At 38.3% G+C, this 17,914-nt stretch overlaps 1 protein-coding gene across 5 annotated transcripts in view; it reads right to left on the bottom strand.

The window, feature by feature from the left end:
- LRRC28 (leucine rich repeat containing 28) overlaps positions 1–17,914 on the bottom strand; it is a 50,184-nt gene that overhangs the window by 25,885 nt on the left and 6,385 nt on the right. For 4 of the 5 annotated variants that reach the window (XM_039723104.1, XM_039723108.1, XM_039723106.1 and 1 more), the window contains 2 exons: positions 15,428–15,465; positions 14,560–14,697 (listed from right to left, as the gene is read on the bottom strand). In XM_039723104.1, the coding sequence (XP_039579038.1) occupies positions 14,560–14,697; positions 15,428–15,465 (176 nt within the window). Of the gene's footprint in view, positions 1–14,559; positions 14,698–15,427; positions 15,466–17,914 lie in introns of those variants that run through there. The other variant, XM_039723109.1, reaches the window with a different exon arrangement.

Here is a 17,914-nt window from a genome sequence, read left to right as displayed (position 1 = left end):
TCATTCTGCTCTGGTGTGCTCTGCCTATTTCATTGCCCCACAGCAAGGTACTGTTGTTACACAAACAAGAGATGTGAAATTAATGTATTAATATTATTCTATGGTTTTATTAAATGATACCTCAGATTTTGACTACAGAAGCCAAAATTAAGTATAAAGAGTCAAAATAGTACTTTATCAAATATATTGCATGAAAAATTCTGCTAGCACTCTACAGAAAAACTCTCTTATTTATGGAGTTTTTCTGCTGTTATCTTTCCATTGAGGAGCAGCTGTTTTCCTTTTTCTGGGTGGTAAAAACATAAACAAAAGTGACATGAATAAAGCATGAGACCTGTTATGTTTCTCTTGTTTTGTTTATGTCTGACTATCTTTATTGCTGCACATCGTCCATGATTCAATGTGTACTAATATCAATACATGGAAAGGGGGAGAAAAAGCCTTCCAGAAAAACTTTGTGCATAAAATACAGAGCTGATGATTTGAACTCATGATGCCAGACAGCTGAAGATGGCTCCTTAAATACAACAAACCAGAACTGAAACCAAGGCAAACAAAAGGAGCATCCTAAGGAGAGATTAAGGACAGCTCAGGAAGCCACAGAGACAAGTCTAGTCCTGGCTGTAAATTCTAGGACAGCTTTTTCCTTTCTTCATCCGAGGAACAACTTGAGATCAACACAACAGAGTGGTCTCTCTGACAAACACAGATTATGGCTTCTAACTCATTACAGCACTGGTGTCTAAATAATCCACACAAAGACCAATCTGTTGTGACTGTTGCTATCAACTGTTTCCAGCCAACTCACAACAGACACATCTTTCTTCTTCTTGAGGTTAGTTAGGGTTTTTTTCCTTCCTCTCCACTAAATGCATAACAAAAGCAATAGGTCCAGGTTCAATTTTCATCTCTCAGTGGAAAGCACTGTTGTAGCAAGGCAATTTATGGCTCACTCATTGTACTACTGGGAGACATCACAGAACACCCTTCCCTGAGGGTCAAATTTGGCCTTCATAACAAAAAGATGCAGCTATAAATTTGTGTGGGATAAAGAAAAGAATCAAAGGGAGATCTTTAGCTTGGAGCCACGTTTACAGCAGTGGAGTCACTATATTTGTTTTTTTTAAAGAATGCTACTGGATGGGACTGTCTTAACTCCTATGAAAATAAGAGTTCTTCCAGGCCACTGGCAGTTACTACAAATTGCAACAGTAATTACTGGGGAGGGACTGGCTAAACCTTACAGGAAACCTTCCCACTATAATAGCCATGGAAACTATAGATCCAGATATCCTTTTCTAGCAGCAGCACCAGGAGATTATCTTGCTCCTCCTCACTGTCCCAGCTGTCTCTGCTGAACTCAGCAGCCGGGAGAATTCATCAGCCCAGAAGGGGAGGCAGGAGCTGCTATAGTGACATGATTACTACATGAAAAATGCTATGGACCAACTACTAACAGTTTTAAACTAAGATTATCAGTAAAAAAGAAGACATCTGACTTCAAGCATCACTAGCAATGTCTTGATTTTATAAATGCTGAGAGCAACTTTGTCTTAATCAGTGATAGTTTCTGCTGTTTAGTGTTTCAAATCAGCACAAAGTAGACAAGTAAGGCTTGCAATTACACTCCAAACCCTCCACTCAAGTAATTCTGAATTACATTCCTTTACCAACACAAATAAATATTCTTAGTTCCTAAAGCTCTCAAATGTGAAATAACTACCAACTAGAGTACACTTGCACTTGCTTGGCATCAAAGCCTTCCATCTAGAATGACAATTTAATGCAGATTTGGACAATGCTAAGGTAAACACATGTCTTTATTTTAAATACCACTGCAATAACATTAAGTTAACTGAAATACAGGTATCAAACTCTGTGTGTGTGACATGAACCATGGGAAGGTTAATCTCACATCATACCTCGAGTTCTACACATTCTCTTTACAGGCTTTTTCCATTTAGATTTAGTGTCAGTAAATGATGCATTTTATTTTGCCTCAATTCATTTAATAGAGCAGCTGAATAAAAACAAGGACGTCAATAACAAGTAGTAATTTAACTCCCTCACAGTGGTATGCAGAAAACTAAATTATACTTGGTCAATACAGTCAAAATGGAAATCAATATATTATAAAATTCTTCTATTGCACAGCATTAACAGTTAGCATTTGTTCCCTTTCAAAGACTGAATGACTTTGTTCTCCAAGCTTCTCTGAGCACTCAATCCCTACTAGTAAATTGCATTTGCTTAATGCACAAGTAAAATCAACTACCTGTTAATACTGCTAATCACTGTACATACGTTAGGGAGAGCTTAGGGAAAGCTTAGGGAAAGAAAGGGAAAAAAAACAAGGAAACCAAAGAGAAAAAAAAGTACATTCATAGATAACTTTATTTATAAAGACTTTAGAGTTTAAGAGGGAGGCAAGTTAACTTTTAACACCCAACCCTAGAAACTATAAAAAATAAGCTCCAAGAGTTATTTTTTCCTGTCACAGATGTTAATTTAGTACAAAAAAAGAAATCTCGCAGATTTCAAATTAGTAAGAGGCTCTATATGAAAAATTACTAGCAAATTAGTTTAGTTAGAATTAACAGACAAATTTATTTTAAAATAATGTCAGTAAATGCCGCAAGCAATCCCCCTGAAAAGCTGGTTTTGCTTCTATGGATTACTTGAACATGTCTTAGGACCCTCCCAAAATAAGTCACTGCAGCAAAACAAAGGCAGAGCTCCTTGGCAGTCCAGCACACTGAAATCACTAAGGCCTTTCTGAGGTAAACCTGGAAACTGCAAAGCAGTTACCACCATTTCTTTTTCACACATTTACAAACTGATGAAAAATTTCAGAGACAAAACACCTGCAGTTTAGTGTCTGTTCAAAGCTGAGGTTCTCTGAAAGCCTGACTAAACACCACTGCACAGACTGTTGATATTAAAGAAGTTCTCATACTACAGAAAGCTCAACACCATCTGTATGGGAAACATCTTTCTCAAAATACATCCCCACCTCCGAGGTTTGGTCTCAGCCTTATCAATACACATCTGTCTTCACCCGTGTGAACAGCTATTGGCAAACGTTTATGAGAGACGCCCTTAAAACTCCCTTGAAGTTCAGTTTTACTTTTGGGTAACAGCTCTAACCCAAAGGCTTTTACAAGTATTTTAAAGAGCATCTGTTTTGAAGTTGCAGAAGCGAGAGGTTCATATATCTCACATGTGTTTGAGCCAGGCAATCAGTAAAGGCTTATCTTTACAATCAGATAATCAGCAGAAGAATTCAGTGATGACAGACGAGTTACAAACCAACTTTTCTTCAATTCCTTTACTTAGGAAGCAGGTCTAAGATTAGGCACTATACAATTACTGGAGCTGAGGTTAGTTTCTCAGGTATGTCCTCAGTAACAAGTGGTTTCTGTAAGACCAGTCAGAGGGAGAAGACTTACTAGAAGTGGCATCATGCTGCTGCCCTGCCGATGGAGACAGGCTGATGCACGCATTGCACAAGGGAGAATCTGCTCCTGGCAGCCCCGGGGTGCTGCTCAGAGCCCGACTGCTGCCAGCCCCAGCACGGAAAAACCCTGGTGTCAAATTCCAAAGAAGAGGCTTTGCTGTGCTCTCGGTAAAGGGTTCAGCATGTTGAGGGAAGAAGTTTCAAAAGGAGGGGAATGACACCTTAAAGAAGTTAGAATAACCTGTATGAATTTTCTTTTGATGTAGATTTTTTCTTATGTAAGAATAAAGGCGAAAGATCCTAAAGATTCCTTTTTTTGTTAGACTGGGCTTTTCCTAAAGCACAAAAGCAAACTAAGCCCCCCACAATATCTTTAACACACTTATCATAATAAACACAACAGTGATTACATGAATTTTCACCAGTCCTGATGACAGTTGCACAGCAAAGCAGCCAGACAAGCAATGAGCCATCACACTCTCATTTACCAAGATTATCAGAGATGCCACCAAGAATTTTGGGGATGGGAGGGGATTTGCCAGAGCTATGAACAGAGTAATGATCTATTAAGCTTGATAGCCTACTCTGATAATCCATAAAATTAAAACAACTAGAAATGTTAGGTTTTATAATCTTTACGAATTTCTTGATACATTTATGTAACTGACACCTTCAAACACTCCAAGCAAGAATACACAGAATTACATCCCTGCAAAATGAAATTTCTGGTAGTCTGTTTTTCTTCATCTTAGATTCACTCCACAGGAATAAGATTGACCAAAAGCAACCAAAGACCCTCTACTTCTTTCTCTCATTTGCTGTGCAGACAATAAATTCACATAGAACAAGCACCTCAAATGGAATAATGACTGAATTCCAACATAACTGTAGCCACTTCCAGACTGAGATTTTCCTGTGGTATGTAACAGTGTCACAACAAGTCCTCCCCATAAATTTCAAACCCAGGTTTTCAAACAATCAAAATGTAAAAAACAAATAATTCTATTTGAGCTTCATTATTTAGATCTGTGTGCCAGGTCTAATCAGCTCTCACAAACACATTCCACTTCTTAAAAACAGACTGTAGAAATACATTTTTCAAACTAAAAGGAACACAACGCATTGTTTTGATGCTACAGCCTGAAGCTCTTTATCTGAGTTTTATCAAAGTATATTCTATCACTGATCAAAGCAGCAATGACAACTTAATGTTCTCTAAAGTTATATATTGCTGTATAAACTTCCCACTTTTGTCTCGTGGCCCCTGGCTCTGCATGACATTGGGGGGACATTCAGAGGTCAGGAGACTTCCTTCCCAAAGCCCTCTGTTCCTAACTGGCAGCTCTATCCACAGCAGGAGTGGGGAGAGGAATTCCATCAGGGCTCTGTTCCCATATACCCCAGAAATTTCAGGTTGTCATTTCTTCTGTCAGATGTTTGAATGACAACTTGGTACATGACTGTATCAACTATCTGTCTGTCTAGCAGCATCTCCACATCAGCCTATTACTCATTTTATTGTCATCTCAAGACCACTTCTCACTCTAGTATTAAAATCAATATTTAATCTTAAATTCCTTTCAATTTATTGTGTTGCATATACTATGCAATTAGCTTCTAAAAGCAAAATCTGGAAGTTACTTGGACATGAAAGTCTTTCCCTTTTAAAAAAAATCTGTATTTTAACAATTCACTGAGAAATCTCAAATTGAGTTTACTAGAAAAATGTTATGCAATTTTATGTTTAATGAACTGTGTTGAAATGAGTTGTACTTAAGACTCCTTATTTAATAAAAAGGCATAAGAACATGCAACACAACTACCACGTTTCCACAGTCATATTAAGACCTCCAACATCTTCACAGAGTTTTAAGCCTCAGATGAATGGTTGTCAGGATTACTTAAAGCACTCTCAACCTCTTCAAAATTCCTGCCTACCCCCACAAACAAGAGCAAAACCCCTGGAGAAACGAGGCTTACAGTCACTTGAGAAATCAAGGATTGCCAAGCAGAAGAGCAGCCAGGATTTGAGAGGCAGCACCAAATCTCTGAACAATAGAGAATCCAGTTAAATCTGCTCCCATCCTCTCAGGAATGTGAGGATCATCCAAGTATCCCCATCAGAAGCAGCTCCAACTCCTTTTTATCTCCTATCTGAGAGCCCTCGAGGGGAACAGCTACGGGGAAAGCCCATGGCCCAGAGCTCAGCAACAGACGTGTCCCTGCAAGGATTCTGATTTTCAGGAGCACTGCTAAGCCAGAAGCTCAACAGGCTTGGGAGCACCACTGGCAATAATTAGTTTGGCTCTTCCTGCTCCTGGTTTCACCTACACCTCAGCAGGTTTCTTAGGAGCTCCTCTTCAAAGGAGGGAAGGAACGGGGAGGGGCTGGAGAGGGTAATTCTGTGAGTTTGATGCATGGAAAACTTTCACTAGGATCTCACATGGAACAGAAGGGAACAAATGGCAGCATTGGCCCATTCTCAGAATCCAGCTTCAAAATGAAAAACATGAGGATCTGGGATTTGGAACTGAGAATAAAATCAGAACTGAAAATAAAAAAATCGGGTAGCAGCAAGTCACAGGCAGCCTCACACAGACACAGTGCTACCCTCTACAACCAGGTTTGTTCAACAATCTATTAATAAAGTAATTAGCAATCAGAACTCAGGTGGTGTCATTCCGAGATGTCTTTGTCCAGACAGGTGATGCCACCACAACTGTCACTACAATCTGGCAGCCAGGAAGAACTGCCACATAAAAGAGGAATATTTTGGTCAGTCTCTGCCCAGATCATACAAGGAAATTCCAACAAAACAAGGATGTCTGAGACACTGATGTACAGCACCCAGCTCCCAGACACTCCTGGGTCTATTAATGAACTCAGTAATTACATCAGCATACTGCTCATGTTTAAATACAGTCAAAACTCAATCAGACACAGATTTTTTTAAAAGTTCAAGCATCACCAAAGCTAGAGGCCAAAATAAAAGCGTGATTGAGCCAAAATCATTAAAATCTTGCTAAAATGTGCAAGAAATAAGAAAAAAAAAATCAATAAAGTTATGTTACAATTTTGAGTGACCTCTAAATATTATAAAACTATTATTAGAAAGCTCAAAACACTTGGTCATTACCTTGTGCTACAATAGGATTTTAGGCTTCCAGTTATTGACATGAAGCCTCAATGCCAGGCTTCAGTTTCAGCCTCATCTTTTTTTGATATGAAATGACCACAGAAGTTAAAATCTGTTTCATAAAATTGCAGGTACTTGAAAATATAATGCACTGAACCATATCACAATTTCTTTTTTTAACTAAGCCCATGCTCATTAAAGGAGCCTAATTTCTAAATACATTTTCCAGTGATTGCTCAAAATTAGAATAGCAAATTTTAAGATGGAATTTTCTAGTCCAATAAGCCTGGTACACAAAGCAATATTTGAATCTCTAATTTAAATGTTACAATGAGAGACGCTGATGGCTTCTTCCAACTGCTTCCCATTAGTTTTCACATTACTGAATTACAACACATACATACTCAGCACATGCATTTCTGAGGACCTGCTGTGCACCACAGAATGAGGAATACCAGGAATACCGCAGGCCATTGTTGAAAGAGATACTTTTGTTGGATTTTTTGTTTCTTAACGTCATTTCTGCTACAGTTACGGGAAATATTTCAGTTCCAGTGCACCCAACAGAAGCCCATCTGGAAGAAGTGCTGGAACAAAAGCCTATATTGGAACAACATTTTTAACCATAAAATATAGGTCTGGAATTTTTCTGACTATGTTTATACTATTTTTGTTACCAGCATCCAGTGACATTATGAACCTTCCGTGGTACACAGAAAAATGCTGTATGATAGTAACAAAGAAGCTTTTAAAAGCCCCTCAACAGGGGGGAAGTGGAAAATAAAATAACACTAAGAAGGGGCAAGTAGACAAAGAGAGAACAGTGATCAGCTCTATGCACAGATGACTCATTCTGACATTCTATACAGGTGAGGGTATACAGGAAAAACTTCAGTTAAGGAAAATTTCCAGGAATTTAGTGGAATTCTTTTATTCTCTGTCTTCGCTTCCCTCCCCATAAATTTCAAGCACTCTGAAGTACTAGTAGCTGTCCTGAGATTTTAACCCAAACCAAATGTTTGAGCAAGGCAGACTGTTATAAAATCTCAAGGAACCAACATCCTTTAATTAAATAGGTACCAGTGTGTGTGGACGTGCATGGAAGTTAATCCATAGGGAACACCAGCTGCACAATACAGTGCCCTGTGCTTTGGTCACCTCTGGCACTCTCAAAGTCCAACCCCAATCATTTCCCATCCACGTTGCCATTTTGTTCCCAACTCCTCCCTGCTGTAATTTCCTTTTTTTTCTTAAAAAAATTTAGTCCTTAAAGGTTGCCTGGATAGAGCTGTATTGGAGTTTATACAAAACCAAAACATTTAAAAGCTTTTCCTCCTAGAAATCTAAGGAATTACATGGAGATACTATCAGGTGTTTTTATTGTGCTTCTGGATTAGTACAGCATAATTACCAAAGCCTTACTAATCCTGATGTAAAAAACACAACACAGTAACAGGCAAGTGTGGGTAAGTTTTGCATTGATTTAGGGGAAAAGAGTTGTAATTAGTTGTTGTTGAACCTAAGAGGTAATGTAAAGTTTACTATGCTGACCCTTGGTTTAGCAAACTGAAGTAGAATTGAGTGATTAAACAGAGCATATATTTTACAGATCTGTGCAAAGAAAACCTCGTTTTTAATAATTAGGCATCAACTCCTTCACAGAAAACAACATATTATTATAATAATTAACATTTTTATTTAGGAGGCCATGCTCCTTTAAATAGTCACATACTTGCAGAGTGCAAAGCTCATGTAACCTAATCTGTGTTTTCCTCAAATCCCCACAAGTCCATTTACTTAAAAACACCACGCTCCTGGATGGGTGCCTGGCGTACCAAACCTGGCCCGTCGTGCATATTTTTATCCCTGTTACTAAATTAGGAAAGCAGAGTGGACTAAGGTTATGCCAACTTGGAAAAAAAGAACAGGGTCTGCATCGGTTTGTGCCTTTGCTTTTAAACTCATAACCATTACAAAAAAAAAATTGAACTTTATTAAGTATCAAAGCAATCTGCCCTAACCAGAGACAGTAATAAAAGCAGAAGGGAAATCTGGGGAGAGCAGGTAAGAAGCCAAATTTATTCCCCTGATTTTGAAGCCTCTAAATCAAAATGTGGAGCACAAGTTCAAAAAAAAAAGAGTTAGGATCACATATTTTCATGCCAGGGTCTAGAGTAAGAATTGAATTACTGGCATGCTGTACCCATCAGTGGAAATCTACTGTGAAAAGAAGGGAGGGAAGAAGTCATGTTTATGTGCCTTTACTTGAGATTTACTGAAATCCCTTATATTGAGCTCTATTCAGAATTCTAAGTTGGGTATTCAAGAAGTCTTTACCAGTTAAATACTGGTATGAATAGTAAATACAGATATTGTACTTTACAGCAACATTAAAAAAGTGAGAGAAATGAATATGCGGTTTTCATATCTGGAAGTTTCTCCTGCCCCCAATTAGTAAAGCAAATTCCAAAGCAATGCAGACTTTGCAATAATCACTCAACATTCCAAGGGTTACTGTATAAATAGACAAAGCAGCAATCAACAATTATCGTTTGATTTATAATTTTAGTAACGATTGAACCCTCCTTGTTATTGCACTGAAGTTACCTTCAGTGCAAGAGAAAATTATGTACTATTTATCTATAAAAGTTATGTATTTCAAAATTCATCTTCCTGAACACTTCCAGCCTTCTGGAAGCACAAGCTGGTTCAGTTACAAAAACTCACTGATCTTACCGCTATTAATTTCCTATTAACTTAGAGGATTATTCATTATGGAGAGATAATTATTAATTTCCTAATAATGGGTGGAAGACTCAATCCTCCCTAACATTAAATATGATCAGCCTCAAAAAGGTGTGGTCTTAACAAATGGAATGGGAACACCCAAGTTCTATTTCTGGCTAACACTGACTCCTGCTGTGCCCTGGAGCAAATCACTTCTGTTAAAAACACTTTTTTTCCACTCTGTAAAATGAGGATAACACTCCCTTATCAGCTTCACAGGATCTTTCTCAAATGCTTTGAAGATAAAGTTTTATAAGCCTACAAATGTATTTTAATGAGTCTTAAAGTGATTATATTTCTAAAACAATTTGCCTTAAAAAGGAAAAGGATTTGAAGAGAACTGAAAGGAAGGGTCTCTGTGCTGTTAACCTCCCCTAACACTGCTGCAGTTTGCACTTTAAATACACCAAAGGCACACGAATTCATTTCCCTTCAGTCTGCCTAAAGGAAGCAAAATGGCAACAAGTGGATGCAAGCTGCAGGAGCTTCCAGAGACAACCCAGAGGTGTGGATTGGCAGTGGCAGCCACACTGTCCTCCTGCTGGGGAGGAACCTGCCCTGGACTCTGGCACAGACCTGCACCCTTCAGCACCGGCTGCTCCATCACTTCCCTCTAACACTGCAACAAACAGCAATCCCACTTCTGACAAGAAATTTGCTATTATTTGGCCACTATTTTTTTCGTCTTGGTCTTGGTTTCTAAAGTTTCTGAACAACAAACACAAAGGGAACCATGGTCTAGCCCATGTAAAGACAACTGCGATTTTTTTTCCCCTCTTCTTAAAGGGAATTTTGCCAAAAGATGGGCTGGGATCATAAACCATACCCTCTTCTTTAATTACTTAGCTTTTGCTCTTGACTTGGCAAAACATTAAGCTTTTCATTTCAGTAAATCTATAATTAACTCCAGCATGTGCTGAGTAAACATAACCTCACTTTTAATTAAATCTTAGAACAAGATGGTACAAAACTTGCTGTTTCTAAAGAGAAGTACCTCTCAAATAATGAGAAAAAAAAATCTAATCCTTGTCAAATAAGAAACTTGAATCCAAATTTGTGTATAATCCACCCTCTTTTAAGTCATCTGCTCCCCAAACATGCATTCCAGCTATAATACCAAAATGTAAACCTGAAGAGCCACCACTACACATCAAAAGACTCCAAGGCTAAAGTCAAACCAAATCTAAATGGTAACAGCAAAACAGAGAACTTTGGCTTTGGGACTCTTCAAGAATAATTTTTATAATGCATCTCACTGTTTTGTTTTTTTTTTCAAATGACACAGTAACTATTACACAGAGAAATATTATTTTTCAAGAATGAAAGAAGCTGAAGTATCATATGCATTATAACCATCAGAAACAAAGGGGAATCTTCTAGTTAGTAACTTGTGAGTGCAAGAATTCAGAAAGATTCAGAAAATTTCCTTCTGACAGTACATGCATATAGAACTAACTCTACAATTCTAAATTAAAATGAAATACCAATTCACTGAACAAAAGGAGAAATCTCTGAAAAAATAAAGTTCAGCTACTGTGAAAACACAGTGTCATGTCTAAGTCAAGCTCTTACATGAACTAATGTAATAAAATAAAATAACCATCTTTCAGTTGTGCTGACTTCTTCCAGTAACATCTTTGGTGTCACACATTTCCAAATGGCCCTCAAGAATTTAGATTAAGTGCTACATTTAAATAGTAGGAAACTTGACAAAACTTACTTCATGTTCAAGAACTGCATTTACCAGAGCCAAATAAATGAACCAAGAAACTGTTAAAGACAGCAGCTACAAGATTTACAATTTGCAGAACAAAAAAATGTTGTGCATTTAAATGAAAACAAGTCCTCAAGAGAACTTTAGAACATTAAATCTCTTTTTACTTATCTGCAACTCTTTAATCAGCTCCTCTCTGAAAGGCAGAACTTCTCAGGGATTCTGATTACCCCAGAATGCAGATACTGAAGACTGCATTAGGCAGAAGCTGGTCCACTTACTAATCTTATCTAAAGTATATTCAAAATATGACATTAAGAGAATTCCACAAAGCATTTTCTTCCAGCCATCTGCTATTATATTTCAGTTTCAACACGTTTGTTCTGGACAAATTTTTCCCTTTAACTCTCATCAAGTTCAGCTGGGTCACTCTGAGCAGTTCTCACAAGAGCTGAAGGAGGCTGATGGAAGCCTCAAACACAAATCAAACACAGAGCCTTGAGGCCAAAGCTCAGGACCTGACCCAAGGGTGGCAGCGCTTTGGGAGCGTTTGCTGAGCACAAAGGAAGGACCATCAGTCACACTGCCAGAGTGCCACTGCACAGAAGGTGCTTCCCATTTCCATGCTTCACCTAATGCCCATTTTCCATCATCAGTCCTGCATTGCCTGATTTCTTCAGGAAGCTAAAGCTGATGTCTCCACTCTGCTGCATGCATTTTTATCATTATCCTCCATCTCCTCCCTTAAAATGATTTTTTAAAACTCACTGAACAATCATGACCATACCTGAGAAAAGTAGAGTCGTCATTAAATTCTCCCATGTTTTATTAAAACCAGCACTTAGGAGATTAAAACCTTGCTCATGCCAGTGCAGATAAACCACAGCACAACCTCTGTCAGAGGCTGAAGAATCTCTACAATCAGACTAAAGGCTTAAATCTAAATCTTAAATGCACACCACTTCAATTACTTTAAAATTTGATTTCTATAAGACAAATCTTAAATACTAAAAATTAACATTAAGAGCACAACTGTGGAACAAAGCCATTAAAAATGCATAATGAATCAACATATGCTATTAATTGCATTGTTTCTTCCAGCTCTTAATTACAATTAAGGAAGACACAGCAAAGAAACATTCTTAAGAATTAAAATGCAATAGAACAGTGGGATTGTTCAGACACATAATAGCAAACATTTACCATCCAACTGTTCTGCAGCTGCAAGAAAGATATTTTTTAGCAATTGATTTAGGATATTACCCAGAGTATCTTCCTAGATATCCATGGAATTTTGAAAAAACTGACAGTACTTTTAACACCAGACACGGGGAATGGAGACCCAAGGGGAATGCCAGGACAACGACTCTGAAGTAATTTCCATAAATGACTGTCATCTAAATCCAAAAGCTCTTTTTAAATGCAGATCTTTAAATTCTGCACAAGTAGAAGCTAAGTCATATCTTAAATGGCTCCTTATTATAAATGAAGAGCCATTTAGGGCTGTCTTTCCCTAGCAGTGCAGTGTCTGCTGCACAGAGAGCAGTGAACACGCAGTAAAATGATGCACTGCAGTGGAATCACATCCCATCCTAGCTCAGCTGAACTTTGCCAGCTCTCCCAACAGAATGCTAGCTGACACTATAATGAAGATTCATGCTACCAGCATAATTAAGGATGAAACAATTCATCAAAATTTATTATTTTGCTCTCCTTTTTCAATTGTTGAACACAAGTGTGTTATTTTGAAACTCTAAGCTTTTTTTAATGAAGCCTTTGAAGTCTTCACAATTTTACAGAGAATATCTAAGAAAGCATGCTTGGAAGCCCTCTTTGGGAATTCCTAAACTTCTGTTTAGGAAACAGTGCAATAGATTAACTCTCCAGTGGGCAAATTATGCAGTGTGAGTGAAAGGCTAATCCTGCTTGGGCTGGTGACACTTGTGTGACATCCAGTCCCACTGACAGTGACAGGATTAGTACCAGCAGCAGCAGTGGCACAAGGGACACCACCACAAACACAAAGACCACACGCTGCTGCAGTCCCCAGTGCACAAGCAGACAACACCAGCAGCATTCCTAAGCATGCCCACTTGTCATGCACACAAAACACACATTCAGGGACAATGCTCAGGAGCAAATTTTCTATAAACTTCAGGAGAAATTTAACGCAGCAAGTCTCAGCTGATACCAGTTGCTAATCAAATGTGGTAGACTCCAAATCAACTCTTCAGTAATGTAAATTATCCTTTTGAAAGTCTTTTTTGGAACCTTTTTAAGTTAATGTGTGAAGTTTTGCAGAAAATGTGTCACTTTCTCTTTGAACAAGTCTTTCTTTCATGGTACAGCACCATAAGGTAAATTATCTTTGAGGAACATAAAGCACACTCAAGTCATTCCTTTCTTTTGAATGTAGGACATCTGAAAATTGATGGAAATTTTATTGGCCCTGGGTCATAATGTTTAACAGGTTTATCTAATTTCATTCCAGAGCATTTACATAGTCATATACAATTTTTTTTCTTTCTAATCATAACCATCCTTTGACTTTTTTAAGCAGTCTAGAAAAGTGCAAGGAAAGGACAGCGAGATTTCTGCATCCAAAACTTCAAGGAGCATTTGCAGAACATTTCTTGAGAATAAACAATGTGAACTTCAAAGACACGAAGGTCACATTGAGAAATTAGTTAAAATAGAGCCAAGAGCTAATCCTGTTAGATTAAGTTAGACCAGTTTTGAAATCATAGCCTTAAATTTTTATTATCTCTGCAGATCAGAAAATGCAAATACAACAGGGAAAAATTAAAAACTAAAATGAAATAAGTATTTGAAAATCACCATCATCTTATCTGAACAGATATAAGAGTGATGGAAGAATAATAATGTCATATCTGCTTATCAAAGTATTTAGAAGACAAAAAAAAAATCATTCAAAATCTGCCTATGGCCAACTTTTTCTGACTTTGTGTCACATTTACTTTGAATAAGTTTTGCTTTTTTATTATAAACTAGCAAGACAAACATTTGTTATCTGCTGTCACAATGAGATAGAACTGCCATAGGCAAAGCTACTAGACATGTGTCTTTTTAGAAAATATGAGATTGGGGCTGTTGGGCGAAAATAAAGGAAGGAAAGACCGGAATCCTTTCTATTGTGGAAAATTGGAAGAAACATCATTTTATCATAATGACAGTTGTCATTGGCATTTTGTGTCTTCTCAAAGAAGTTCAATATTTTCTTGATACGATGGCAAAGGCTGTTAAATAAATACATTTTTCCCACTTCAGCAGCATTTCTCAGGACTCTGCAAGCACACAGAGCAGCTTTTCTCTAAGTACAGAGCACACTGGGAGCAATACAAACTGCAATCCCTGCAAGTGCAGGGTGCAGCACTCAGAGCACCAAGAGCAGATGACTTGGCAAGTGAAGCTGCAGGGCTGTGACCCCTCAGACACTGCACTCACCTGCAGGTAAGTATTTCAGCTGGTTGTTTGCCAGGCGGAGGTGCCGCAAGGACCTCAGGCGGCCGATCTCGGGGCACACGATCTCCAGGGCATTGTCACTCAGGTCCAGAAACTGCAGCTTAACCAGGGAGCCAATGGCTTGTGAGAGAACAGATTAAAACATGAATGTGACCCAAGAGGGACTGCGAGAGGAGGACAAGGCACAGCAGCCGACAGCTGTGTCTGAGCACATCTCGAGGTGCTAAAGCCGGTCTCACAGCTCAGTGACATCAATTGTGGAAATGCTGCTCTAGCTAACAAAGCTCTGCTGGCAGTGAGACGGGGAACAAACACACTGATACTCCCATCTCCAGATCCTCCTCACACAATTCTGCTCTGAAACCACTTTCTCCATTCTCTTCCATTGATTCTATCCAATTTATATTCAGAAAGAGCATAAATTGAACACAAATTAATCAAGTTGGGAGCATAACTGCAATTAAGACAAAGAAAAGAAACTAGTACAAGTTCTTGCTCCTTTGGGTTTCAAATCTGTCATGATCTAAACCAGCAGAGTATTCAGTGTGGTAACTGCCTGAAAGCAGCAGACACTCTGGATTTTAGTTTCTGCAGATGAGTGCTGTTTAGCCTTTTCACTTTCTGCAATTAGAACTGGAGCAAACAGCATTTAGGTGCATTTGAGAATTCATTAAAAGAATTTAACATAGCATAAACAAGGACATTATCAACTAAAAGCCACACTGGTATATTTTGTATGAAAATCTTTAATGTTTTATGGGAAAATAAAGGAAAAATGGGCCTCTTCAAAAGAAGAAAAATGAATATTTTATGATTCCTGCCATTTATCGTGAGCTGGTAGATTACTTACCTTCAGGTACAACAACTATGTTATTTGAATGAAGGTACCTGGGGGGAGGAGAAAAAGCAGAGGACACCACCTGTTACCCTCAAGGACTTCTGCTACAGAATCAGTTTGCAAAATATCCAGTTTCAGACTGAAAGAGCACCCTCAAAGCCATTCCTCCCTATGACCACAAAAGCTGTGGAAACTGTATAAACTGGCAATGGACAGGTACTTAAGTTACACTTGGATTATTAAATGATTACCATAAAAATAAAAGAAAATTACATACAATTATGTAAAACAAACCATTCACAGTTACAGTAATAATAGGCTTTAATTTTGCAAGTCATATGGAGGAAAACAAAAAGGAAAAAGAATAAGCAGAGAGAATAACCAGAATAAATCATATTTGATCACCAGGTTATTTGACACTAAATGCTGGCCAAGGTAAGCAAAAAAGCCCACACCCATACAAGTTATACAACTATAAACATTTTCCCCTACACAAAAACTCTCACACCTTCAGTGAAAAAATAAGCACATGATCTGTTCACTGAAAGTGGGTTTTTCAAGCTTAAAGTACATTTTTCAAAAGAAAAACCCAATCCTGCACATGGTTATTTATGCAGCTACAGAGGGTGGCCAGATCTCTCACTAAGAATATTCAGCACCCTCTGATGGAGCACTTCCAGTACTTCTGGTAACATAAACACTGATCTTAGATTTTACACATTTCAGATTTCAATCACCATTGCTGCAAAAGAACAATTGTATCTTGTAGAAAATAACAGTAACAAAACTTTCCATACTGATATCCAACTGTAGAGGAATATTGAGTACTCAGTGTTCAATTGCTTAGGCACACATGGAATTATTTTCATGGCATGTTTCTTCCTACTGTATTCCAAAAGCATTTCCTAAAGTAGGAACCTCTCTTTTCAGGGAGACAGAACAAGGGAAAAGACATACAAACATTTCAACTGCATGGGGCACCTGAACCATCTCCTTCTTTTTAAAAATTGTAGTTTGCAAAATCTTAACAAACATAAGAACAGCATACATGTTTGTAGAAACATAGGACAATAATTCTCTTACTCATTTCAGCTGCAGCTCCTGAAAATATTTGTGAACTACTTAAGCTAAAAAATCCCTGTATTATGAGGAGCTACACCTCATAGCCCAGCATCAGGGGCATGATACACAAAGAAAAACACACAAGTGAAATAACTAAGGATGTAACTTTTAGGAAAATAAAAATAATTTGTCTCTCAAAACTGAAAGCTACTGTACGAAATTATTCTTGAAATAAATCCTTGTTTTGTGGTCTCTTCCTTGACAACAAAACACCCCTTATTGTCTCATCAAAAACTGACTTGTCCTATTAGAGCTACACAAACCACAGGCCCATTGCAGCTCTCTCCAGACCACCAGAAAGTGTGGGATAATGGTGGGACAACTGGGCTTGCTGAACACCAAACAACTAGGCTTGACTCCTGTAAATCAGTGTTTGTGAGAAATTACTTTAAGCTGTAAATTAAACAGGTTTTCCTAAAAGCAGTATCAAATAACACAGAGGTTTCCTGATGCCCAGTGGCAAATCATGATAACAAATATAAAAATATTAATTTTAGTGCTCTCAGGACAGAGGCATGATCAGATAGGATTTGCCTAGAGTGAGTCAGAGGCTGCAGTGACCTACAAACCAGTTCAGTTCCACTGTGGACACAGGCACCAGCAAGGTGGGGTTAAAGGGCCACATGAGGATGACTAGATCAGACAGCTGAGGGCATGGGCTCCTCAGATAAACACCTCCTGTGTGGAGCTGGCCATTAAATAAACAATCAGTGCTCCATCAGTTGCTCTGAAACTGAGACAAAAGGCTTAAAAGGGGAGAAGAGGATAGCCCTTTAACCCCCCCTGCCAATCCTACCACAGAGGGGAATCACAACTTTTTAAGAAGAAAAAGAGAAGAAGAAAACATTGTCTCACGGGCTTAATTAAATTAATTGTCAAAATAATCCAGTTCATGGGACATCCATTTTCTGGACAAGACTGGATAAACTGCTCTGCCTACAGCAATCATCATTCCATGGTTACTTCTCCTGCATGCTCATCCCTGCTCCTATTTGACAATCTGTGACTTGGTTCCAAAAACTGATTACTGCAATCAGCAAGACTGAGATCATAAAACCCCTGGGAGCCGGGGTGGAAGGAGCAGCTAGGGATGGGCTGGAGGCTGTAACCTGTTACTCTGGCTCTGTCACACCTCTCTGACCACTGCACTGGGAGGTTCCAGGGCTTTATCAGTGTGACAAGTCTACACGGAATTCATGGGGTAAGGCTTTTTCCCTTAGCAGTATAAACACTGGTTATAAAGGTTCTTCTCATACAATAAACAAGAACATTTTAAAAGATTAAAATTGGACTTAATACACCTCCATCAGAAGGAAAGCCCAACTAGAAACAAATTAAGAAAACACAACAACAAAAAAATTACCCTTTCTTGCCCTC

Source organism: Passer montanus, unplaced genomic scaffold, assembly GCF_014805655.1.
Source record: "Passer montanus isolate IOZ18808 unplaced genomic scaffold, ASM1480565v1 scaffold5, whole genome shotgun sequence".
Classification (NCBI taxonomy): Eukaryota; Metazoa; Chordata; class Aves; order Passeriformes; family Passeridae; genus Passer; species Passer montanus.
Note: the sequence above shows the minus strand (reverse complement) of the source record. Positions and strands in the feature narration are given on the sequence as shown.